The following is a 26,519-nucleotide window of genomic DNA, read 5'->3' on the forward strand; positions in this document are numbered from 1 at the left end:
ATTATCTTGGCCAGCAAGGTTGCCGGATCTCTCTCCTATTGAGCACGTTTGGTGCATTAAGTGCAGGGCTTTCCAACTAGCTCGGGATGTTGACGATCTAACGCTCCAGTTGGACAGAATTTTGCACGATATCCCTCAGCAAGACATCCGCAGCCTCTATCAATCGATGCCAAGCCGAATAACTGCTTGCATAAGAGCCAGAGGTGGACAAACGCGTTACTGACGTTTTCACTTTGTGAAGCACTATCAACAAATCATTCAATTTTTCACAAAGTGTAATAATTTGTTTTTCTGTACATGTACATCACTTCTACCGATTTTCCTCATATTCGGATAACTCCTTCTTGGTGCGTCCCCCTTTTTTTTTTTTTTTTTTTTGTCTAAAAGTGTATTAGGTTGGCCGATACGTTCTTCCGGTTTTAAAGTGAAAATTTTGCGAGAAAAATAAAATGTTTGGGCAATGCATTTTATGTTATTCGATAGAGAATTATGGGCTCTACAAATGGGTGTGTTTAGAATTTTTTATGCTGATGTACTTATTTTTTCTTTTCTTGTCATTAAAATGAGGTATCAAGTAGACAAAAAAAGCATTTTCGACATCTTCTGATTTTGCTTTTAATCAAGGGGCTGCCACAGAAATTGCTCGAGAGATTTGTGAAGTGTATGGCAAAGAAGCGATACCTCTTAGGACGGTTCAAATTTTTTTTTTGAAGTATTCAAAGGCACTGATTTCTGCAATCGAAGCATTGAATGGCACTGATTTCTGCAATCGAAGCATTGAATAGCTTCTTGAACAATGGAAAGAAGCTGTAAAGTCCAACTAACATACATTATTGGTTGATTTATTGTTTATTTCTTTACAATTGTGGAAACCCAAACTTTAAAAAAAAAAATTTTTAATTTTATAAAATTCTGAAAGGTTTCAGATTTTAAATTACGTCCAAAGGGGAGTTTTTTAACATTTTGTGTGTTACCTTTATTTATTAAATGCCATGTTCTTCGTACTTAAACCATAAAATTCAGTTCAAGAGCAATATCGCAAAATAGTTTTAAAATGAGCCTATCTTTAGAATTTCCGATACACAGTCTAGCGCATTGGAGATATTTTTTTTTTCCTTATAATGTTGCCATTGCCGGCTTTGAAATTGTTGAGTTTGCTAATAAAACATTCGTTAAAGTTTTACAAAATATGAAATCGACACTAAAACAAATTTCAAATTTGGGCTTCCAGATGCCCATATTCGGAGGAGGATTACGTTATTCAAAATTGGGTGGCTCTAGGTACCGTTGTTTTATCACAATGCTAGAAACATACTTACATTTATGCAGATTCCTCATTATTTAATTTATTTAAATATAATACAGGGCGAAAATATTTGGTGGCAACAGTTTGAAAAGTGAACCTACATTTCAAGTTTTCCACGCAAAATGCTAAGACGAAATTAATAGCCCTTCTGGGTTAACTCCTTTTGGGTTTAAAAAAAAAAAAAAAAAAAAAAAAAACAGAATCAACCCAATAAAAACATGGTTCTCTGAATCGCTGCTACAAGTCAGTCGCTCCTATCAGCTCCTCCCGAGGTTCGAATCCCGCGAACGGGCTGGCTACATGGGCGTTTTCGTGGTTTTCCCCATGTGTAACGTGTATACGAGCCAGTTTCCCTTAGAAAGTCCTCCACGAAGGCATCCCTCCCTTTAGGCAGATAGCCCTCGTGTGCTTTGCCATAATTAAATACACCACACACCACACACCTATCAGCTCCTCCTCAGGTACTTTTGCGTATTACCTTGTTATATATAATCTGGCGTTTTCCTATGTAGAATGTCATGCGCTAATGATGGCTTAATAAGACAGAAGATCTAAAAATTAGAGCTGTAAACTAGTTAAAGGATCATTAGCTTAGATTTAATTTTTTTTAATTAATAAAAAGGAGTAAAAATAGTGTTGGATTTATGTTCCAATATTTGGCAAGAAAATTAATAAATATGACAGAGATTTTCTAATAATTAGTAAACATTTTCGCTTAAAATATCATAGTACGTTTAAAAACGAGATGTGGCTTTAAGAATTTTCAATTAAAATTATTTATCGTCATACCTAGTGTTGAGCCTTGATTTCAATATAATAGAAAATAAATGATAAGTTTCGCATTATTTCTAAAACTTAACAAAATCATATCTTCAAATATCTTCGGGAATCGAACCACGGAACTTTGGAATACTCGGCCAGTGTGCAAACCAATACACAACGAAGGCATGCTAAGAAGACGGAAGAAATGTCTTATAAGTTGTCCTGTTGTTGTGACTTATCTATCACTTGTCACTTGTCTGACTTATCTAGCACTTGTCTGACATATCTGACTTATCTATCACTTGTCACTTGTCTTGACATATCAGAACAAGCCCTTGAAATTCATCGCGGCCAGGACTGCAAGATGCGCCTGTCGTTGGCAAGAGCCTTGAGCACCATACAGGTAACAGTGCGACTTCGTTCAGTTCTGACCCCAATTTTGATGGAGGGATAAACGGGTCCAAGGGTCTGCCACCTCCTTTTCCTACCAACAATCTCTCGATGGGCTTTTCGGTACCACAGTAGGCTCGCCTAATCACTATCGTCTGGGCAGCTTAGTTACTCTGTTTTGAGGTGAATCAAAGCCTAGTTTCGATAGAAGCTAAATATAAAATTGTATGATATTGAAAAATTTCTGAAGCTCACTGAAATCAGTTGAAATTTCATGCATAAAAGTCCAAATAAATCTTATTCATGTTTATACATTATTTGTAGATTATTATACATTATTTTTGACAATAGGTGTTGCTCTTTGTTTAGCTGGCTTTAAGGCTTTCTTAACGTCATATTTCATAAGATTTTAGGAAACGTGCAATAAAGTAATTATTAATAATTTATTTGAAAAACAAACGTAGAAATTCATAGAATTTGAACTGATAACGACATTCTCATAATGAATATTTATTAACACAATGAATGGCCTGTTTTTAAACGCGAGGGATAAAACGCTGTCGTGTCAACTTTAGAATGAAAATTTTTGCTGGTCAGTCTCCTTTATTATTCTCTACCTAACACATATTACATGTCCTGTTTTAAAAGAGCATTGTGATTATCATCCAGAAGACACGACATGGTTGAGCATTAACTCTCGCAGTTGCATGGACTTTAGACTTTAATTAAGCAAGCAGTAATGTTGTTATACTATTTCTTTGGTAATTAATATACAGAATCAGTTGGACTACGTAAATAATTCGCACGAAATCTCTTCAATCTGATAATACAGCCCTCAAGAAAAAATGCATAATATACTGTCACACATTTTGCACAAAGATTGATGATTTTAGTGGAAATTATATGTGAAATTGCTGTATTTTTCTGTAAAATGTAACATGAAACTTTAGAGGAGCGAAGCTTGCAGGAAAAATAGGAATACAGGGGCACATCTATCACTCTAAATTGGCGAGATATGGCCAAGTTTGCAAACGCTTTTTGGCAACTAATTTTTGTCATCAGATTTGACGATAAATCGCCAAACTTGGCGACTATTTGGCGACATTTTGCTCCCTGTATAACTGTAATGAATACTGCAACCGAATAACTATAATTGATGCTGTATGTAGCTAACTGTAATTCGGCCTTCTATGCCTTCCAGTAATTTCGAGAAGGAGAAAGTACTAGAAATATATATCGGAGGCTGGATAAAAACTATATAAGACCAAATAAAGTATCTGCGTTAAGTTGTTAGTTGCTAGTGCAGCATGAGTTCGGAATACTGAGACATATCTGGGTTAAGTCGCTCTTGATATACGCTTTGCATTCTGTTCTGTTTATCGTTCTTGGTTTGATTTTGTTATTTAACTATGGCAAAGCACACTAGGGCTATCTGCCTAAGAGAAGGGATGCCTTCGTGGAGGGTTTTCTAAGGTAAACTGGCTCGTATACACGTTATACATGGGGAAAATCACGAAAACACCCATGCAGTCAGCCCGTTCGCGGGATTCGAACCTCGGACCAAACTACCAGTGTTCAGCGACTTTACCGCTCGGCCGCTGGTAGGCTTGTTTATCGTTCTTAGTAGTTTGAAGTGTAACTACTGTTTGCATTTTGTGATACTGTGAATAGTAGTACGACTATTTTTGTGGAAAGTTCCAGAAATCTGAATTTTTTTTAATGCAATAAATTTTATCAACCTATCATAGGACCTGCTATGTGCAGTCAATCTATTACGAACCCGTAAGACCTCGACAAAATAGGCCTGCTTTCTATTTACTCATTGCTCAGCCATAGCACGTGCTTTTTTATTAAAAGTGTGTAATGTGTCCTGTCTGCCTATTCACTGATTTTTAGTCTTGACATTCAGGGCCCTTACAGTCACTTTTTATTAGACTTCTAAACACTTACTTTATTACAGTTTCCTGCATGCGGTATTTTGCGCAGAAATAACACATTTAATTACCTTTCTTGTGAATATAATTTATTATTTTTAATTAATTAATAAGTTATTGTAACGGCAGATCTGCAACTGGAACTAAATTTGAACAGAAGGGAAATTTTGGGTAACTCAGCAGTGGTTGAAGGGATAAGACTATTGATCCGACTTCGAATTCCAGAGTTCCAGAACGTGGGTGTAGGAGTTTTTGTGTTTTTCCTCATCCCTGCACTAAATCCGAGACAGAATTTTTCTTAGAACATTCTAGATAAAAATATTCTTTCTGTTAAGCCCTCTTCTGGTTTGGTATAATTCATTTAAAAAAAAAAAGTTGATTTGGTATCGTAAAGACGCTAAACACTGGCAGTTCGGTCCGAGGTTCGAATCCCGCGAACGGGCTGGCTACATGAGCGCTGTTGTGGTTTTCGCCATGTGTAACGTGTATACGAGCCAGTTTTCCTTAGAAAGTCCTCCACGAAGGCATTCCTTCCTTTAGGCAGATAGCCTGTGCTTTGCCTTAATTGAATAATCCAATCCTATCCTGATTTGGTATCGCAATGACTTTAGATAAAATGAAAAACTTTTTAATTATTTTTAACTACGGCTACTAATTCTATTTTAATCCTTATTTCAGTAAACACCGAAAGGCATTGCATTAAATGCATATTTAGTCTTTAAAAAAGAGAGAAAGTGAGAAAGTGCGAATATTATACGAATTTAGTAAATTTCATTTTAAAAAAAAAAGGATCAAGTAAGAATTCCAATTATATGGAATCAAGTAAATTTAATGAAAAAAGAGATATTAATAAATATATATCGAATTCAATTAACATTCAGGAGCTAAAATTTTGAGAAGTAATTTTTAAAAGCTACTCGTGCGATTTTTACAAAACTTAACATTTTCACATAAGTTGAGTCTTGATTCGAAATATGGAAGAAAAACTCCGATTGTCTGCACGGATTCATCTCGACTAACCTAGGTGTTTGCACGTGCTGCCATTTCTGTTAATATGAATTTCATATTAGTCGCAGATATGTGAAAGAAGTCATAAGACACTCTGCATAATAAATAAATAAAATAAAATAAAAATTGGACAGTTTTTTATTTCCCGTTCTACTGGATCGATTGAAGAAATTAATTTTTTTTTTCATGTCTTGAAAACACGACTTAGGATATATATTAGCTTTATATACAGTACTGTTCTAGCGTAGGTATCTTCAAACAAAATCTGCCTTTTTTCTTCAAGGAGGTATTAATATTTTTCCATATTTCAATTTTACGATTCAAATTATGCCTAAATATTACACTTTCTAAGCTTTCGTGACAAACTTAACGAGAAATTCAAAAATTTATCTTGCCCCCCCCTTTTTTTCAGTTTGGGCCAAGAATTCTTAGCTCGTGAATTCTCAGTTTAACGTAACTTTGTTTATTTTCCCTTTCATTGTGGATTAGAGGGAAAAAAAGTGCATCCTTTATTCTTTCAAATAATTTTAACAGAGTCCGTGAATCACATTTGGAGTTATTATCGCTTATAAGAAATACGTCAAATTTCAAAATGCGCCAATATATAAATTCACGTATATCTTGGAAACTTTTGAACAAAAACTCTATTTTTGGCAGGTATGCTTAGAAATACATCCACTTTAAGATGACGGCAAAAAAAATTTTAAGTTGTAATTCAAAACATTTTTCGAAAAATTTATAAAAATTACTAAAAATACAAACTTTAAAAACAAATCGGAAATTAGCTGCAAATTTTATTTGGATTGAATCTCAATTTCAAAATTTTAAAGAAGGAATAAAGTCAGTTTAATACAAAAAGGGATATTAATAAATATATATTAAATTCAATTAACATTGAAGAGCTAAAAGTTTAAGAGCTAATTTTTTAAAAACTACTCGGGCGATTTTTACAAAGTTTGGCACTTTGGCATGATTTGAATTGCAGAATCGAAATATGAAAAAAAAAAAAAAAATAGGTATGGCAGTTTAGAAAAATAAATTTATATTAGAATGCGTATGTTAGAACAATATAGATTTAATATATATATATATATATCCTAAGTCGTGCTTTCCAGACATGAGAAAAGCAAGTTAAATTTTGTCAATCGGTCTAGAATGAGAGCTGACCTTCCCCCCCCCTTTTTTTTGTTCTATTCTCAGGGTGTACATAAAGCTAAAGCATAAAAGGCAATATAAAAAAGTGTAAAGTGTTTAAAATAATACCTATGTCTTAATTAACTTTTCCGTTATTTAAAAATCGGTATTGAAGTCTACGTAGGAAACAAAATATGACTTTGAGTTGAGAATTATTCTTAGCTTTGAAGTTCGTGATAATAATAGAAGTTAAGTAGATTTTAACAGTTCTTTAATGGAATTCGCAGTATGTATTCATCCATTCGCCGACTAAGCACTACTGTATTATTTAGCAAAATGATTGTTCAGGTATGGCCCTATTCAAAATTGTTATTATAGTACATTTAACCGTAGGTAGGTCCCCAAGCAATAATCTGGAAAAGTATGTGGTTTTCTTTAGAAAATGGGAAAATAATTACAGTTTTCTTTATTCCCGAATATATTTTGTGCGTTGTCTACATCTGCTATGTAATTTTTGCCTCAAATGCTCATTTCCGGCTTGGTGATCAAACATAATGATGACGAATATTCATCGATATTTAGATGGAAATGGAAAATTGCCTCTCAATTAGGGATTCCATAAATAGGCTGGGACTCAAAAAGTACTTAGGGACAACTTCATTAAATAAATTACAAAACCGGCTTACCTAAAATTTCTATTATAATTTTTTGCGCATATCAAATCGTTTCTAAAATGTTACTATTCTGGAAAGAACTCAAAAGAGTCCTTAAATAATAAAATTTTCGTTATTAAGGAATAACATTGCTTAAAGTATAGCATGACTTTTATTTATCATTAACATGATTGTTAAAGCACTTAGACTGTAACTGACTTATCGCTATGTCTGCAAATTACTACAGAGACTTGGGTTTAACAGACACTTTATTTAAAACTAAGTAAGATTAACAGGAGGCTCACCTGGTGCTTACAAGTCAGCCAGCATTTATGGCAAGAACTCAAAATAGAATTTCAGGGTAAAACTAAATTTAAATAGCCAAAAGCTACCTATAGTAAATTAATCGCGAAGTTAGCTGTTAAAGTTTTACCAGCATGAAATACTTTCTGCAGTTATAATTCACAGCCTAAGGCAGGAATTATTGTCTTAGAACAGCCCATCTAGCAACGTGGCCTTCACTAGCCAAAACACGCTCTGACTCCTCAAGCTCAGACCTCCATTTAAATACACGCAAGTTACTTTGTATTCTGGCGGGAAAACAGAAAGAGAGAAGTGACAGTAAAGATTTTGAACATAAAATAACTGTTTAAACAAATTAAATGCGACTTACATCTTAATTTTAATATTAAAATTGTATCAACAATTAATTCATAATTTTGCTTCGCTCTGTAAAAAATTAATAAACCTTAGCAATTCATTCTAAATATTAGACATTTCTCTATCAGATATTTCTCTAACAGTCTCTACAAACTCAATAATTAAATCACTGTTATCTGTAGAGTACTCAGCAATTCATTCTAAATATTAGACATTTCTCTAACAGTCTCTACAAGTACAATAATTAAATTACTGCATATGTAGAGTACTCAGCAATTCATTCTAACTATTAGACATTTCTCTAACAGATATTCCTCTAACAGTCTCTACAAGTACAATAATTAAATTACTGCATCTGCAGAGTATTCAGCAATTCATTCTAAACATTAGACAGTTCTCTAATAGATATTTCTTTAACAGTCTTTACAACTACAGTAATTAAATTACTGCATCTGTAGACTACTGAGCAATTCATTCTAAATATTAGACTTTTCTCTAACACCTATTCCTCTAACAATCTCTACGAGTACAGTACTTAAATTACTGCATCTGTAGAGTACTCAGCAATTCATTCTAAATATTTCTCTACCAGATATTCCTCTAACAGTCACTACAAGTACAATAATTATCTGATAGAAGTGATAATTAATTATCTGATAGAAATAATAATAGATTATCTGATATAAGTAGTAATAATTAAATTACTGCATCTGCAGAGTACTCAGGAATTCATTCTAAATATTAGACATTTTTCTATCAGATATTTCTCTAACAGTCTCTACAAACTCGATAATTAAATCACTGCATCTGTAGACTACCAAGTTTGATAACAGTTGGTCCAGTACATTTCCTTTAATGACCGTTTCAAAGTGGAATTTTAATTATAGCCACGCTGTATATTTCACTAGATTCGTTATACCCTATTATTCTCAAAATTTTATATTGCAATCTAAATGAAAAGTGCATGATAAGCAAAAAAGAAGTTATATGTCGCATTAAGAAGTTAGTCTTAATTTCAAAACTGCTCAAAGCATACTTTTCTTAATGTTGTTGAAGATTATCTTAGCCGCTCGTTGGATTAGTGTTGCTCTTCGAGGAGTGCAATACCGATGAATTAACCATTTCAGAATATGTACAATTTCCTAATCGAAAGATAATTTCAGGTGCTTGAACAGTACGAAAGCGTAAATTTCGGAAATCAGTATGGCTATTATTACTTGTAGGATAATTAGCTTTATAACGTGTGGTTCACTATAAATGTCCGTTTCACACTTCAAATTGTTACTACCAAAAATTATCGCTCTGTATTACATTTAAAGAGATTAAATAATGAAGAATCTGCATAAATATATGTACGTTTCTAACATTGTGAAAAGCAACGGTACCGAGCCATAAAATTTTAAATAACGTAGTCCTGCACCCGAACATGGGCACTTGGAACCCCAAATTTGGAATTTCGAATTTGTTTCCTTGTCTCCTTCATATTTTGTGAAACTTTAACGAAATTTTAATTAACAAAATCAACGATTTCAAAGCGAGCAGTGGCAATACTGTACGGAATAAAATATTTCTAACTGCAATGAGCGAGACTGTCTATCGGAAATTCTAAAGATATGATGTTTTAAATATTTCGCCGTTGAATAGAATTTTATGTAAGCGCCAAGAATGTGACATTTAATAAATAAGGTAAACACACTAAACGTTTATATTAAAAAGACAAAAAAAAAAAGTTTGTAAAGCCATCTTAGTAAGAAAACTGGGCATTAGTATGATGAACTGAAAAAAGACTTTAAAAACAAGTAATATTAAAAAAATTCAGTCAATTCCCATTGAAGTCAACATAGAAAAATTTTAAAAATACAAAAAAAAAATTTTAATACAAAAATAATTTTTAATTTGTGATAAAACTGTATTAACATCAAGTGTCATCCACTACAAGTTTAAAAAAATTTATTTGAACTTGAGTGGATGAATAAAAAGTACTTTTTTAAAGATTGAAAATTAATTAATTAATTAATAAGTAATTAAATAAAAAATTAAGTCAATTTCTCCATAGGTGAACAAAGAAAAATTTTTAAATACAAAAAAAAATTTTAAATCATCCTCTACAAGTTTAAAAAATGTATCTAAACTTGAGTGGATGAATAAAAAATATTTTATTAACGATTGGAAATCTGAACAAGATATAGGGAGAGTGTGAGCTAATAGTAGGAATATAAAAACAACAGAAAAATATATGCCGACACATAGTGGCGCATCGAGAATTCTAAACATATACTGCTATGCTGCTGTTAAAGCGTTTGTAATTTTGCTTTTGAACTGTATATAGCTTAAGTGCGAAGAAAATGATGCTTAATTATAAAGCTAAAAAGACAAAAAAAATGGGTTAGTAGGAGTGAATGTAACAGCAGACTGGTAGACTGCGATCTCAGCGCGTAAAAAACCTTACCAAACCTTTTGGGCGACCGTTAAAATCTGAAACCTTTCAAATTTTATTTATTTACTTATTTATTTATTTTCAAATTTAGGTATCATTCCGGTCCATGCCGTCAGGGCCAGCACGCCATCTCACAGAGAAAGAAGAGCCAGCAAAAGTAGAAACTCTCACAGACTCAGTTATAAAGTGTCAAGCATGACATCGGATGGGTAAGTACAATGTATTTCTCCTAACATTTCTTCCAATAAACTTGTTCAAGCAAGACGAAAATAAACTTCAATTTAAACTCTTTTTAACGCCACTCTGCAGACCATCATAGCATTAGTTTCAACTACTGGTTAGGTTTAACTACGGTTACTGCAAAATTGAGCTAGCTAATTACTTATGAATAGTGTCCAATCACTATTTGCGATGCGTGACAGGCGTGGATCCTGTGGGACTAACTGCAGAGGATTTAGATGGTCCAGAGTTTGAATTCAGCGACAAGTCACTGTCTTGTCTCGTATTTGATATGCAGTAATTAATTACTTGTCTCCAAGCCCTGGCATTCGCATTGTGGTAAATCAGATAAAATCTCACTTCTCAAATAGAAAATACGGAGAATCAGAAGATCATTTGAAACAAATACATAGAAAATATACGTTATATACTCTTTTGAGATCACTTTCTTATCCATTTTGATCGAGTTAGCTATCAAAAATATTTTAACTATAATATTTTGTTTCGGATATATATTCATAACAGTTTCGCATTCATTGGAAATGGACAAAGCACTCGGTCGCTTAGTCCTCTCATCACTAAGAATGCGATAGAGGGTACTACATTTCAAGAGGAAACCGATATTTCACCCGCGAACAGGTAGAAAATAAAAGAACATAATTACAGCTTATCTGCATAGGGCGAGAATCGAATTTAGATCCTAATTTCGGTTTAGCAAAAATCCTTTGCCAATCATTATACTGTCCTAAGAAACAATTATAAATAATGTAATAATAAAGTATAAAATAAATATAAATAATAAAAAAAGTCTGAAAGCTTTCAGATTTTACATGATGCCCAAAGGGGTGGTGTTTTTTTTTATGTTTTGTGTGCTACCTTTATTTATTAAACATCATGTTCTTCGCACTTAAACCATAAAATTCAGTTCAACAGCAATATCGCAAAATTATTTTTAAATGAGCATATTTTTAAAACTCCAGATAGACGGTCAAACGGGCTAGAGATAAAAATGTTTTTTTTTTTTTTTTTTTTTTTTTTTTTTTTTTTTTTTTCGTACAGTGTTGTCATTCCTCGGGTTGAAATCGTTGGGTTTCTTAATCAAAAATTACTTAATGTCTGACAAAATATGAAATAGGTAATGAAACAAATTCAAAATTAGGACTTCTAAATGTCCATATTCGCCGGAGAATTACGTTATTAAGAATTCGATGCCTCTATGTAACGTTGTTTTATCCCAATGCGAGAAATATACAGACATTTATGCAGATTTTTCATTATTTAATTTCTTCAAATGTAATGCAGGGCTGTAATAGTTGGTGGCAACAGTTTGAAAAGCGAATCGAAGCAGAAAGTGAATCGACGCAAAGGGCCAAAACCAAATGAATAGCTCTTCTAGGCTAACGCCCTTTGGGCTACTAAATATAAATAACAATAAAAATAAATATAAATAAAGCAATAGTAAAGTACACAGTTAAACGTTATCTGTGTACTTTATTTTATTGTTTTCTTTAAAAAAATGCAGTAAAACTGTGCTTAATATTTTACTAAAACTAATGAAAATGCAAGTTCACTTTAGAAATGGTCTTAAGAAAATCCATAATGTATAAGAATTCTTATTTTCTCTACCGACTATCAGCGTTTTTTAGGTCGATGTATAAAGCTAAATTTTAAAGTATTACAAACGAAAAAAAAAGTAAATTTAATGTATTGCAAATGGAAAAGTACAGAAAACAGATCCCAGATTTAAGATAGGATTACCTCTTAGTAAATATCAAATATGAAGTTAAATTGATTAAAAGGAAAGAGTATCCTTAGACGAATATGCATCTTAGTTACGGAGCTTCGTAACGTAATCGAATATATTCCCAGAAGACTGACAATAGCTGGGTAAAATTACTAAACATCAAATTGTTTTATAATAAAGGTTTGTAAAATTTATTGTAATTTGTTTACTATTCCTCTAAAAGTGAAATGCAATTTCGTTATACAGATAAGTAGCGCTTAAAAGTGCATTTAGAAAGTTAGAATCATCTGACTTAATTAATTGTAGTAGATGGCAGAGATAATGTAGGAAACAGGATCATGTATTTTATTCTCATCTGATAATGAATGGATAGTTGGTAAGAAAATAGCTTTGGAACATTGATACTGTTATGGTTTGGAAGACTAATGTTACATTTTTGCCTGCGTAATTTGCTTTTTTTTTTCTTCATAAATAATACGTTGGAACTTCCAATATCTCTCTGTTAACATTTTTGCTGACATAAGCTAGATAAATTATGTTTAGCATATACAGTAAATACTCGTTAACATGAATTTCATGGGACCGAAAAATCAAGAGTTCGTGTTTAAAAACATTCGTGTTAACTGAAGAGTCAAATTTTATTTTTGGAATAATTTTATTCTACACAAGAATCATTTACAGTATACAAAGTGTACCGTAAATACTGTGATAAACTTCAAGGGGAGGTAGGGCACATAATAAGGATTAAGAATTGCATAGGAACTTATAACCAAAAATTTCAGGCTAAAGTTGAAGCAGAGGTAGAATATGGGAAAAGAAACAAGAGTGATTAATTTGAAACATTTATTGGAGATGTATACAAATGGTGTACGACAGCTTGAATGTTGCAACAGGTGCTCGAAGTTTGCACCATCAAACATACCAAACATGCCTTACACCGACGGACTATTTGAATACCGCGAATTATTTGATCTTTCTGGAGCAGGTTCTTCCTGTTTTGCTTGACAATGTTCCACCAAATGTGAAGCGCAACATGTGATTCCAACATGATGGGGCCCGTTCTCATTATGGACTGGATGTTCATAGCTATTTGAACAGATCATTCCGGCATCAAAGGACAGGGCGTGGTGGACAAGTTCCTTTGCCCCTACGCTCACCGGATCTATCCAGCCTTGATTTCTGTATGTGGGAAGCCATCAAAAGTGTCTTGTATCACAATCCTGTTGTGAATGAAATGGATCTCGTGGCAAGACTCGCCCGCGCAGCTGCTACAATAAAAAAAAAACTCCCCGTGTATTTGAACATCTCCGGCAATGAATGGTCCGTCGGTGTCAGGCATGTTTTGCGTCTGATGATGCAAACTTTCAGCATCTGTTGTAACATTCAAGCCGTCGTACACCATTTGTATGCATGTCCAAGAAATGTTTCAAACTAATCACTCTTGTTTCTTTTCCCATATTCTACCTCTGCTACCACTTACCCCTGATATTTCCGAGCATGGATTCCTATGCAATTCTTAATCCTTATGATGTGCCCTACCTACCCTAGAAGATTGTCGCAACATTTACGGTACACCCTGTATAGTTACATAAGCATAGTACGACCATCTCAAACGCAATTTTGACTGGCATTCTACCAAAAAATGGGCGTTATTTCTTGCTGGGACGTTAAAAGTCACGTGACAGGCCTCGCTTTTCCATAACAATATGCTCTTTATATGTTCGAGGAAAAGAAAGTTCCCATTCTTCCATCCTATTATGAGAATAATTCTGTACGAATGGCGCATGGGTGTTTGCGCTCATGGTCGCGGATGAGGCGGTCGACCTATACTGCAATATATTACATATGTCTTCATAAAAAACGCTGCAATACTGCATTAATTACTGTATTGCAACTTGAAAAAATACACTTGCAAATCATTTTTGGTGAAAAATTGTTGTATATTGTGCTGTCACAAACGGGAATGAAAATGGCTGGTAACATCAAAGCCAACTATATGCTTAGCTTCCGTGAAACTAGCTGTCAATTAGACTAAAGTCAGCCAAACTAGCTACCAATTAGTCAAAACTAGCCGTAAAACTAACTATTGTTTTTCTGCAACATCAAGTGGCAGAAAAACGTTCTACATTGTCCGAGGCGTGGAACATTTCCTTGCTGGTGGGCGGAATGATACTGTCCTCCTCACTTTCTTCTGAAGACACTCCTTGCACCTCGGACGCAACTGCTTCTATATCAGATTCCACTGAAGCACCATCAGCACGTATAACTTCTCAAAGCTAACACCAAGGTTCTCACGTCTTGTAGACTGTTCAGTTCGTCAGGCGAAGTGTTGATCACCTTTGTCACCATCTAATTCATTAACAGGATTAACGTCTTTATGTCTCCAGACTGTGCTAAAGCAGTTTCAATAAAACAGAGCAAAATATTTCTGAACGCAGTCCTAACAGAGAAACAACGTATGAAAATATTTGAAAGTTCGTGTTAAATGATGTTATCTAACGACGCAGGGGACTAAAAAACAGTTCACAATTCATGTTAAGGGAGTTCATGTCAAGGGAGGTTTCCTGCATAAACAGCCCAAAAAACGGTCAGAATTCAAGATATAGAACTCAAAACGTATGCAGAATCGCAAAATCACAAGCTTGAAAAATTGTTAATTCAAAATATTATCAGTCCAATTAAAATTTCACTGTGAATTTCACAAGTAACCAGTGAATGAGTGGGTCATTTTTCTTCATTATAAGTCCTTGTATATGTTCCATTTTAAGCCCATTTTACTTCCTTGTACCAAGTAAAGGAAGTACTGTCATCGCGAAAAATTTCGGCTATCGTATTTCAAAGAAAATATCCATTTTCAGGGCTCTCGATTCCATTTTGAACGATGCTATTTTGAGTTACATCTCTACGTACGGATAAAACAAAGGACCGTTTTCGTCCAAACGTAGTATGAAATAGATTCAGAAGAGACATTTTTCATCACATCTGTACGTACGTATGTATGTATCTCGCATAACTCAAAAACGAGTAGCCTCAGAATATTGAAATTTTGTATATGGAACTGCTATAATAAGTAGATGTGCACCTCCAGTTTTGTTTGCATTTGGCTGCACCAAACATGCATATAGTACATAATATAATTACCCACACTGTTACATGGTTCGGTGATCTCAGTTTTTTTATTCTAATATATTGTTGAGCTGTGCGTTTTTCCTTTAAAAGGAGTGAATTATGTGGTTCTTATGTTCGGGTTAAAATTTTTTATATTTTTAGTTAATCTGCATGCAACAGTTGTTTAAGTTCCATTAAGCCTAACAACACCTAATTTGTTTATATTTGAAAGTGAATTAAGTCAGTTTCTGTCCCAGCTTCAGTGCCTTTCTGCCGAGTGGAGCCAAACATTTTGTGCACCGTCTTTCTGCGTCATTTTAAATAATTTAAAATCTTATTTTAATTGCAAAAATTGTTTTAACGGTTTTTAACTCTATTTGGTGTTTTAAGTTTTTCTGTATTTTACAATTTTTACTGAAGATATTTTATTTTGTTTATGTATTTTTAACGCGAAGTGAGAACTGAATTGATTGAAAGAGAAATATATCTCTAATGACATTCGAGGAAATAAGTTTAAATGAAATGCAGCAAAATATTTGCAATATTTTATAGGCCTTTCAAGGAAGTCATGTGGTGTCCGCATAAGAGTTTTTTTCTCAATAAGTAGTATAAACCTTCCGTGATAATTCATCTGGATTTTGTCTTAATAAATAGCTTTGCTCATTTGTCTTCCCTGATTTGAGTTATAAAGTAAAGAATATTTTTTAAATTTTCATTGCTGAAATTCAATCGATCTTACTTATAACTGCCGTCACTTAAACTACTAGCCGTCAAATACACCCACCATTTTAAAAGATCGCGTCGCGTTCAAATGGCAGTAGCTTCTGACATTAGTTTTAAAGCAATATTTCAGGGATAAAACAGACGAAATAGAAACAGTTTCGAATATGCAGGACAGGTAATCCTTCAGTTGTTCTCTTTATATAAGAGCTGAAAGAACATGTACGGCTTAATAATTGCGAATTTCATTTCCAGCATCTTTTTGCACGTTTTATGCTTTAGCACAAAACTTCTATAAAGACCTCATTGAATATATACAACTGATGTATATTAAAATTCGTTGCTCTTTGCTTATTCAAAATAAGGTAAAGAACGAAAAAGCTAGAAAAAAGTACTTTTTTTACTAAATGTTTCTGTGATATTTTGAATAGAATAGTAGAGTTCTAGAAGTATTTTCATTCTGTTTTCTTATATTCCATATTAATAAGGAATAAAGAGAATCGGAATAATATTTTGATAAAAAAATTGCGCGAGAACAGAAATCAAATTTTAAATATTATTTTCTTTCATTTTGTAACAAAGTTGACATGAGTTGCAATTTACATTACCAGGTAAAGAAAGATGCCTATATGAGGCTTTATTATTTAAAATATCATTATTTTTGAAATATTATTATAAGTCACTAACTTAATATTCTTTAAGTTATACTTTACTATTTAAGTTTTAGTAACGTTGGCCGTAATGTTTTACAGAAATTTTCCAGCAGAAACGTTTTAAATACGTATCAAATAACAAAAAACAGTTTTCAATAATTTTCAAATTACATTCTTAAAACGGTCCATTTAACATTTGTGTTGCATATGGTAATGTATATTCGTAATTTACTTGAACGAATTAAATTTAAACCTTTTTTTTTACATTACATATATATATATATATATATATATATATATATATATATTCTTGACTAGCCTTCTCCACAAACATATTTAATAAAATGTAAAACTAAATATTTATTAATTAATTATGGAATTAGCCAAAGTACTCATAAGAAATCTTTAAGATGGTTATGTGAATCAATATTCCCTCATTTAGCCCGTTGGCCTCAAAATGAATTCAAAGTAATGGATTCATGCTCAAACAATAATTATTTCAAATGTGTAAACAGTATGATTGATAAATAATTTACTTCTTGAGCGCAAATCACAATTTGAATACAACGATTAAAAAAAAAAAAAATTTAACCTGTTCTCAAAGTTCCATAAACCTAAATACGTTTTATCACTTTTTTTTTTTTTTTTTTTTTTTTTTTTACTAGATTTTGGCAAAGCAGTTATCTGCCAACAATAAGAATCTAGAAGGGAAATTGACTCATATGACTCATAGGCGCGTTACCTATGCAAAAACCATGAAAAATTCCCATAAAGCCAGCCTGTTAGCGAGAATTTGAAACCGGGCTGACTACCATTGTTCAGCGCGGTCTTATCCGTTCGTGCGCTGGTAGGCCTTTCTCATAGGTATTGAATTTCTTATATATATTTATGACTGCTAATGTATTAAGGTTTCTACAATACACACTGAGAGCTACCTTATACATCTCGTTTCTATACAGTTATATTTCTGTTTAATCCTGCTAATTCTGTTCGTATTTACTTCAGGTATGTAGCGTTCGGGTCATTGTGACCCGATTCAGAAAACTAACCTTTCTTGCAGTAAATGACAGGTGCAATTTAAGACATGGTTTAAATAACAGTAATGTAAGTTTAAAAATGCATCTAATAACATAAAACATCTATAAAAATAACAGAAAAATATTTTAAATTGAAACTTACAATAATGTAAAATAAGCCATCTCTAAAAATATTCGAAACTGAAACTTACCTTTATTTACGATTTGAACAGTAATATCTTACATGAGATTTGCAAATGTAATTCTTTCAATTGAAGCATAACATATTAGTTTTGTTATCATTGCTTGATGAACAGAACTTGCACCTTGCACGTTTGACACACAACGAAGTATTCTCAGCAGATCCCGATGGTACGTTTTCCTTTTTTCTATGTATTCGTTGCACTATTTTTATTGAGTCTTCACTTCTTAACAGGTGTGACCTTACTTCAGTGTGTGGAAAAATGAGGGATTTTTGCCAGTTCTTCCAAAAATAGCCTTCGTTTAGTTAATTTGTTTTCATTCAATGTTCATAAAACAAATGCATTTCGCGCAGAAGTATCAAGCATGTTATAGAGTACTGTCATGGGCCAACGCTTTGTTTTTCTTTTACAAGTGCATGTGTTTAAAAGCTGATCAAAAGTATCCACAGCCCCTTTAGTTTAATTATAATCTAAGGTCATTAATGGTTCTTTATCAGGTATGTTGCTAACTTCTTTGTCATAATGGAAAGTGCTCATAAGATTAACATTCTTGTTCTTTTTTGGGATGTAGTTTACAACTCTTGTGCTTTCTGTAAAATAAAATAATGAGCTGTGAACTTCTTTCTTTTTTTTTTTTTTTTTTTTTTTTTTTGGGCATTTCTTCAAGAAGCTCTGATTTGCTTCTCCTAATGCTGCCAAGCCTAGTCATTTTCCATTTTAGAAGAAGTTGTCCTAAATTGCAAGACGTGAAAAAATTAACATGTGTAATATTGTGCCGTAAATAACCATAAGTAAGATGACACACTATACTCGCATTCCCTGATTTTTTTCTGGATTTAACCCTTGTCCTTTTCCAGCATAAATTTGTGTTTTCAGTTACATACGAAGTTTGACTGTTACATAAAGCTTACTTGGTATATACTGTTTGAAAGGACAATGGCCACGAAATTGTTCATCTACAGTAATATTTTCATTCGGATTATATAATTTTCATAGAATTTTTATCCACTTTTCCCAGATATCTTACACTGCAGCTAATGTGTCCAAATTTATTCCTTCTTGACGAGTGGATTTATTATCAAAATGAATAACTCTCGACATGGTGCAGAATGTTTTGAGGGACACTGTGGCCCGAAATATATTTCTGCCAATTTCTTTATCCCATAAGCATTTTGTTGATTCTTCATATGATTTATAAACACCAACTATAATAATCCAATATACACTTGAAAAGTTTTACTTTCGATATTTTTCCGCTTTTCTCCTTCAATATTAGTCATTTTTACGATTTTGTTTCGAATTGTAGAATTGAATACTACCTCAAACGCACTTTTTACATCTATTATCCTTGCCGTCGCATATGTTGTTGCCCCTGGAGTAGTTTTTATAATATTAGCAGCTGCTGATTGAGAAGAATATGGCAGCTGATCCAACTTCCACTTTATTTATCGATTCTTGGATTGATTACTCTCTTTTCATTTGTTGAATATCGGTATCAAAATCGTTGGCGGAACTTTCACTCTCAATTTCATCACTTGTATGATCTTCAAACTCGGATACTTCTTCTTCGCTGTCAGAAGCTTCTGTAAATTTAGCTATATCAGCGTGACTCAAATTTATGTGATTCACCATTTTTTCTCTCACATTCACAGGCACTGATGTTGGTTTTTATAGATGTTGGCATTACATCAGAAAGCGAAATACAGCAGGAAAAAAGAAACGTTACAATAAGATCAAATAGTTTGGCTAATCATATCAACCTTTTGACCTTGCACGCTCTTTCTTGTCATGTGACAAACACATACGTCAATGAAACAGGTTTCGAAAACGGATAAATTAGATAAACTATTTTTATTCTTTTCTTTTGAATTATTCCAAACAAAAGTGAACACGTGTGAGTAAAAATAAATGATTTTTTGTATTGGATCATACTGACCCGAACGATACATTAGGTAAAAATTCAAAAATATTCCTTCGAAATACAAATGAGTATAAATCCTTCTACGAGTACATATTTAGGTATATTATTTACCAACAATGTCAAGAAGTTTCATTTTCATGAAATGGCATCATTTTCATTAAATATCTCTGCACTATATTTTTATGAACGTATAAATTTTATTTTGGGGTCATATAGACCCGAACAGAACAGCTGGGTTAATGTTAACTTGACAAATTTAATTATTATAAATTTACTAACTTTAGAGTTGGGGCTATCAAAGCTCATCCTATAAGTCACTTAACCGACATTCCTTACAATTGTTCATGTTTCTGACAGAAGATCCTAAAAGAATGTGTAAACTTAAGTAAAAAATTAAGAGTTTTAAAATTAATACACACAGAATATTTTCGTATTAAATAATTGATAAAATTCTACCTCATTGGCGTTAATGATAATCAAAAATGCCAAAAGCATATCAAGATGGAAAAGAAATACAATAAAAGAAGTCTTTCATCTTTGGAAGCAAATATATTACTGTTGAGATCAAAATCCACATCATTGGTTCTTGAAATACGTTAAAACATTTTAAAATAACTATTAAGTCCTCTGCTCTCAAGTGGCATGTTATTCTTATACCTAAATCAAAGCGTATAAAAATACTTAATAAAGAGGGGCTTCATCAGGATTATAATAATAAACATTATGAGAAGAATTGCTTTTATAAGAAGAAACATCTGCGAACCGGAAGCATATTTCATAATTGCACATTTGTAGCGCCGCCAAGGGAGTGGCTTCTGTAATGGACCGATGAGTTTCTAGTAATATTTCTATCATTTCACATGACCTTTGCCGAGCCTTAAGCGAGATGGTTTAAAATGTTTTGTCGCGCAATTTCCTGTATAAAATAATTAAAGTATCGTGGATTTCTTGTGAAAATTTTCAGTTAGACCAAATATAAGCATAATCATATTTGCAAATACTAAAAGTCTTAGCATTTTTTATTGCACTTTATGTGAAAAAGATGTTCTATAATAATTAACAAAGCACAGTTTTATTCAAAGTGCACTTTCCTAATATGCATTCCTACACATTTATTGCGTTAAATTTCACATTAATAACTATTCACTCTTAAATGTATTGCCTGCACAAGAAATACTCTTTAAACAGAATGAATTTATCTTATTCACAGCGAATTATTTAGTTCACTGATATATAACTTTTAATATTACAAGTAACAATAGGTATAACCAAATCATTCAAAAATATATTTTGAATCTTACACTTTCAAAATCAAAGGAATGAAGATTACATTGAGATAAGAAAATACTAGATTCATTGTAATAATTCCAGTTATTCTCAGCTCGATAAAAAAATTACAAACTTGAGTTCTCATAATTCACAGAGTAAATACTCTGTGAATTAAGAGATAATGCTGATATTCAGGGCTAATTGTAGTTCGAGTCATTTTCTCTATGTAAAGAGCGATAATATGCCACGAATATTAATCCAAAAATCAGTGCGTGACAAGTTTTGCGGAAGTGAAATGTTAACGATTAAATAGACTTATAAAATGAAAGTACTACGAGATTTTCTACTCAGATGATAGCAGCATTTATACGCCATACATTATAACTGCAGAACCCAAATGCAAAATAAAACTTGCACAACATACGCTTTTATGCACAGTTTCAAAGATTCAGCGGCACAAGAGCAATAGAAGCTCATTGGTCTATTTCTGAAACCCTTCCCTCAGTTGCGATACAGATGTGCACTTGTGAATTATACGATCCGCAAAGACAGGCAAGTTTGTCATTTGCATAAATCTGCATCTGTTAACAAATAAAAAGTAACAAGCATCCGTATTAGCCATTCACTAAGCATCAAAACACCAAAATCATGAACTCCCTCAAAGTAAAGTTTGGGGCATTATTGTTATGGTGTCTTTTTAATTTTTTACCTTCTAATTTTCCTAAGTTACCAAAAAGGGTACCCTACTAATTTACCATAACACCAGAATACTCTTACCACAGAAAAAAACTAGTAACAATAAAGTTGAAAATTTTGCGTTGTGTTTATTCCGGATTAACCCTTAAAATTCATTTGAGTAAAGACTGGTAAAAATCATGAACACACAAAATAAATTTAACCATTGAATGATCTAGAAAAACTTATTTATTTAACTATTAATGCAAATTATATATATATATATCCATTAGTTGAAAAAAAATCAAAATATATTCAACAAAATTTGTACTATTGTTTTACACATCCAACATTTCTGAGTAATTATTTTTTAACATCCTTGTAATTACTATTAAATTTAATATTGCAAATCTGGTAAAACATACCAAAATAAACTATAAATTTAAGAACACTACCCTCCCCGGGGAGAAAATAATAAAAAAATAAATTTAACAAGTTACACTTTCCACTTCACACAGAATTCATCAATACAAAAAAAAAAAAAAAAAAAAAAAAAAATATTACTTAATATTGCACTCAATACCATCATTTAAATACTATTATTGCACATAATAATTTTTATTATTTAATTTTTTTTTCTTTTGATTAATTAAATATGGTTTAACAGGATAAAGATAAGTACTGACACATTTACACTTCTACAAACAAGTTCGTCCTGAGAGAAGAAAGAATGCTCTAATACAAGCACTATTACAAATCATCCTCACCAATGAGTAATTCAAAAAAAATTCAATTAAATAATTTTCTGAAGAACTTAATTTTCTTAACCATTAAGTTAAGTTACAATAATTTTAATAAGGTTATAAATCTTTATTCAATTTAATGCTTTTACTTAATTGATACACCAAAGAAAAATGATTTCTATAGAGTTAGAATAAATTTATCAACTACAAAAAAATTTAAGGTTCAACAAATTAAGTTAATTCAATCATTTTAACTGCAGAAATCTATAATATTTAACTAACCAAAAAAAAAAAAGAAAAGAACTTATCTGTTCGCTGAGCAGAAGGAAAGTCAAACAAAAAAAATCCATTGAAGCTCATGAGGAATGCTGGCAGCCTGTTGAATGGAAAAAAAAATGTTCGTCGAATGTATGGAGTCATTACGGTAGCCTAGAAGTTCTAGTAGATTTTAGGATGAACAAATGAGGTTCCAATACGGTAAGATAAGTGAAATACAGTTCCGGATGTGGAGATACGAGAAGATTATGATGAACAAATGAGGATCTAAACAGGCCAAATAATTGAATACAGTCCCGGATTTGGAGATACGAGGAGATTAACAGGAACTAATTTTCAAACCAATTCCCGGACATCTTCAGCGGGAAATGACGAATCAAATTCTAACAGGTTCCAAAAGCAACGGTTGTAAATTAACGCTCCATTTCAGAGTATAGCGACATTCAAATGGTTGAGCTGGGAGCACGCATCATTTTTCTAGAAATTTACTTCAGTATATTTTTCTTGGGATACACAAACACCCACAACAAAAAAACTGATGAAAGAATTTCGAATTTTTGCGAAGACATAGATGCTCATACCTACGGCCCGCGCTCAAAGCGCTTAGCCAAGAGGCCCGTAGGTCTACAGGGGCGAAGCTCCATTTTCTTCGTCGGAGTCAGCTGTCGCCTCTGGCAGCATCAGAAAGCAATTCAAAGGGCAAAAGAAGTGTCAAAAAGTGACCTCGTCCCACAAAACAACCCGTTAAAAGGGAGAGCGCCGGACTGCCAAGTTGGCACAACCCGCTATTCGCCGAAAGTTAAAATAGTTGCAACAGCAGCATACCCTCATGTTATCAAACTCGCCAAATCCACTACTTTGAAACCTCAACGGAAAATCTATGTCGCCAAACCCTCGCCAAATAAACACCACCTGTGACAGGGGAAAATTAGGAATTTCAACAACCCTGCAAGGGGTCCCAACGAAAGAACGCTGAAACTCGCAAAAAGTGACTTTTCAACCGGAAAGAAAGCATTTCATCCCCCCTTTAACTAAATCACAAGCAAACGAAGAAAAATCTACTAATTAAAGCTCATAACTGAAATGCAATTAAAGTTAGAAAAACGAAAGTTATGCCAAATTAAAGAGCTAATTTTTCTGCAACTAATGATATTAAATACTAAGAAATCAAATTAATTTTTGACATGAAAAACTGAGTTTATTACGTGAAAAAATTCACTTATCCATTGTTTGCGTGTACAAGATTGAAGACGCAGTTCGCGTAACTCGGAAAGCCAAAATGTATTACACTAGAATTAATAGGCCAAAAAAGAATATAACCAAACATGTGTAGCTCCAATTTTGAATAATTACAAATTAAAATTTTGATTTTTATGAATCACTTAATTAAATTAAATTCGCTACACAACATTATTCTGTTGGATTAACAGCAACTGAGGACTATGCTTGATGACCAGTGATGAAACCAGGTGATCTTCGTGTTAGTACCTATACCTGCTCTTATATGTGTAGCAAAATATTTATTTAAAAAATGAATTTTTATTACTTAATGCTTTTTCTACTGAAGTAAAAGAATGAAGAGAATCAAAAGTCCAAAGTATAAGTATACGCAAATTTTTGACGATAAAGCAAAATGACTCGATTATAACAGAAAAGTAGAATGGGGAGAAAGTTTTTCCTTAGGGATATTCTGAACTAACATGAAGGAGAATTATAAAAAAAAAAAAAGAAAGAAAAAGAATAAGAGGAGGAAGTATGTGTAGTTTCTTACATTTTGAAATGATTTTCGTTTCTTTCTCATTCAATTACACATGATTGATGAGGAAGACCGAATAAATCTAATGCGATACATCATAGTGAATCTTAATGACACAAAATGTTATCGTAACACTTCATCAAAGAAAGAAGAACTTCTATGTTTGAGTCATGAATAAGTATTAAATTTTTATGAGGAAAATGTATCCACACTGAAGTAATAAAATTCATTTTGTATTTACTTTCCGATATCTGACTGCTGTCGACTCGAGTTATTGCAGAAATTTGTGGATCTCATTCTCAAACTAAAAATATTTAGCTCAAAGAACGCAGCCACAGTAAATTCTGTTTATTCTTCTTAGGTACACTTTTCCTACTAGGATTGTTGGGAAGACATACTGAAGTTCAAGTAATTTTTTCATGTATATTTAAATATTTGTACGACATACTCACTATAAAATCAGACAGACAGGTGCTGATTATGGCAATAAGTTGTAAAGCAGGTATTCTAATACAGCGCAAAATCACACTTACGTAGAAAACTATATGTCTACTATAAATGGTTATGAATATTCTGCTTTTTAGGTAGAATTTTGAAACATGTACTGTTTTAAATTAGAAGAGAACACTCCAGTTTAACATTTAAAACTACGCAAAGAAAAGGCAAAGCAACTTCAGTTTAAAGTAGATTTTGAATAAAACTCTGTGGTGATCAAACACATAGATTAGAATTAACCGGTCTTCACCTTATACCAGAGGAATCCCGGTATGTAGCTCGACCTAACCTGAAAAGACTACCTCATTACGAGCATCGCCTGCCTGGACAGAGCGCCCACAACCAGGCACTGCTTTGTGAGAGTTGCTGAAGACTGCTCAAGCCCCCCCCCATGTTGGAAAGCCAATCACAGCTCAGTAGTGGGCCCGTTAGCCGCCCCTCCACCCCGCTGAGATGGACCCTCAGAGGGCTGGTGAGCAAACACAGCGCCATCTTCTTCAGACAAACTAGTCCACATTGACCATTAAAGGACATTCCCCCACTGGAGTTTATTTGAGCTAACGGAGACACCTAACGTAGCTGACCCATTTCAAAAAACAGTTTTTTCCCCATTGGGCACAAGTTGAAAAATCTGAACTGCAGGCATAGAGGAGCTAGTCGACACAGGGAACTGACTCCGTTATCTCAGATAAGCCCCAGTGGGAACGGCCCTTTATAGTAACATGAGCAACACTCTTTTTCATGTTGGAAAGAGATTCCTGAATTATCTCATAGAAATGAACGTACCATTAGCTATATAATAGAACCAGCAAAATGTTGTGCTTTCAGTATACCAGGAAGATTAACCGTTATTCCAGGAGTAGAATCAATATGACCTTCTTTTGTGATGGTGCTGATAATATGACCAATTCCAGGAGTAGGATCAATATGACCTTCTTTTGTGAAAGTTTTAGGAACAATCCCTTTCTCACTGCATCTCAACCAGAAGTGAGCCTCATCGTTGAAGTCTTCCATTCATTTTAAGCCTTTGATAGGAGTGAAGTAGCACATAACACTGATCGACTGTGTTATAATGCAATATCATGTATTACCTTTTGATGTTTTTATGCAGGCGCTGTTGGATCGTTTGAGCTTAATATATGATGTTTTGATTCCTTTTTTAGTTCTATCGATCTAAGTTAATAAAGAAAACTTCTATCACACTAGACAACAAGTACCCTCAACACCACATTTTTCGATGGATCTTTGTTTCCAAGAATTTACGTGGTTAGGTTCCCGTGACCTATCCTTCCTTATATCCTTTCATCCTACTTGAAACAAACCATTCAAATGAACTTTTTCTGCCATCATTGTAATGTGTTTTGTCTAGAAACCTGCGTCGGGGTAACAAGTTTTCAGGAAATGTTTCCTGTAGAATTTTCAGGAAAAGAATCCTTC

At 33.0% G+C, this 26,519-nt stretch overlaps 1 protein-coding gene across 3 annotated transcripts in view; it reads left to right on the forward strand.

Annotated features, from left to right (window-relative positions):
• Nucleotides 1–26,519, forward strand: part of LOC118181251 (cell adhesion molecule Dscam1-like) — a 1,046,077-nt gene that overhangs the window by 1,005,186 nt on the left and 14,372 nt on the right. For all 3 annotated transcript variants that reach the window (XM_085823270.1, XM_085823269.1, XM_085823271.1), the window contains one exon: nt 10,376–10,493. In XM_085823270.1, the coding sequence (XP_085679396.1) occupies nt 10,376–10,483 (108 nt within the window). In that variant the 3' untranslated portion in view covers nt 10,484–10,493. The remainder of the gene's footprint in view (nt 1–10,375; nt 10,494–26,519) is intronic.

The sequence above is a fragment of the Stegodyphus dumicola genome, chromosome 9 (assembly GCF_044657685.1).
Source record: "Stegodyphus dumicola isolate Sdum_Otavi_A_Nest chromosome 9, ASM4465768v1".
In the NCBI taxonomy this organism is placed as follows: Eukaryota; Metazoa; Arthropoda; class Arachnida; order Araneae; family Eresidae; genus Stegodyphus; species Stegodyphus dumicola.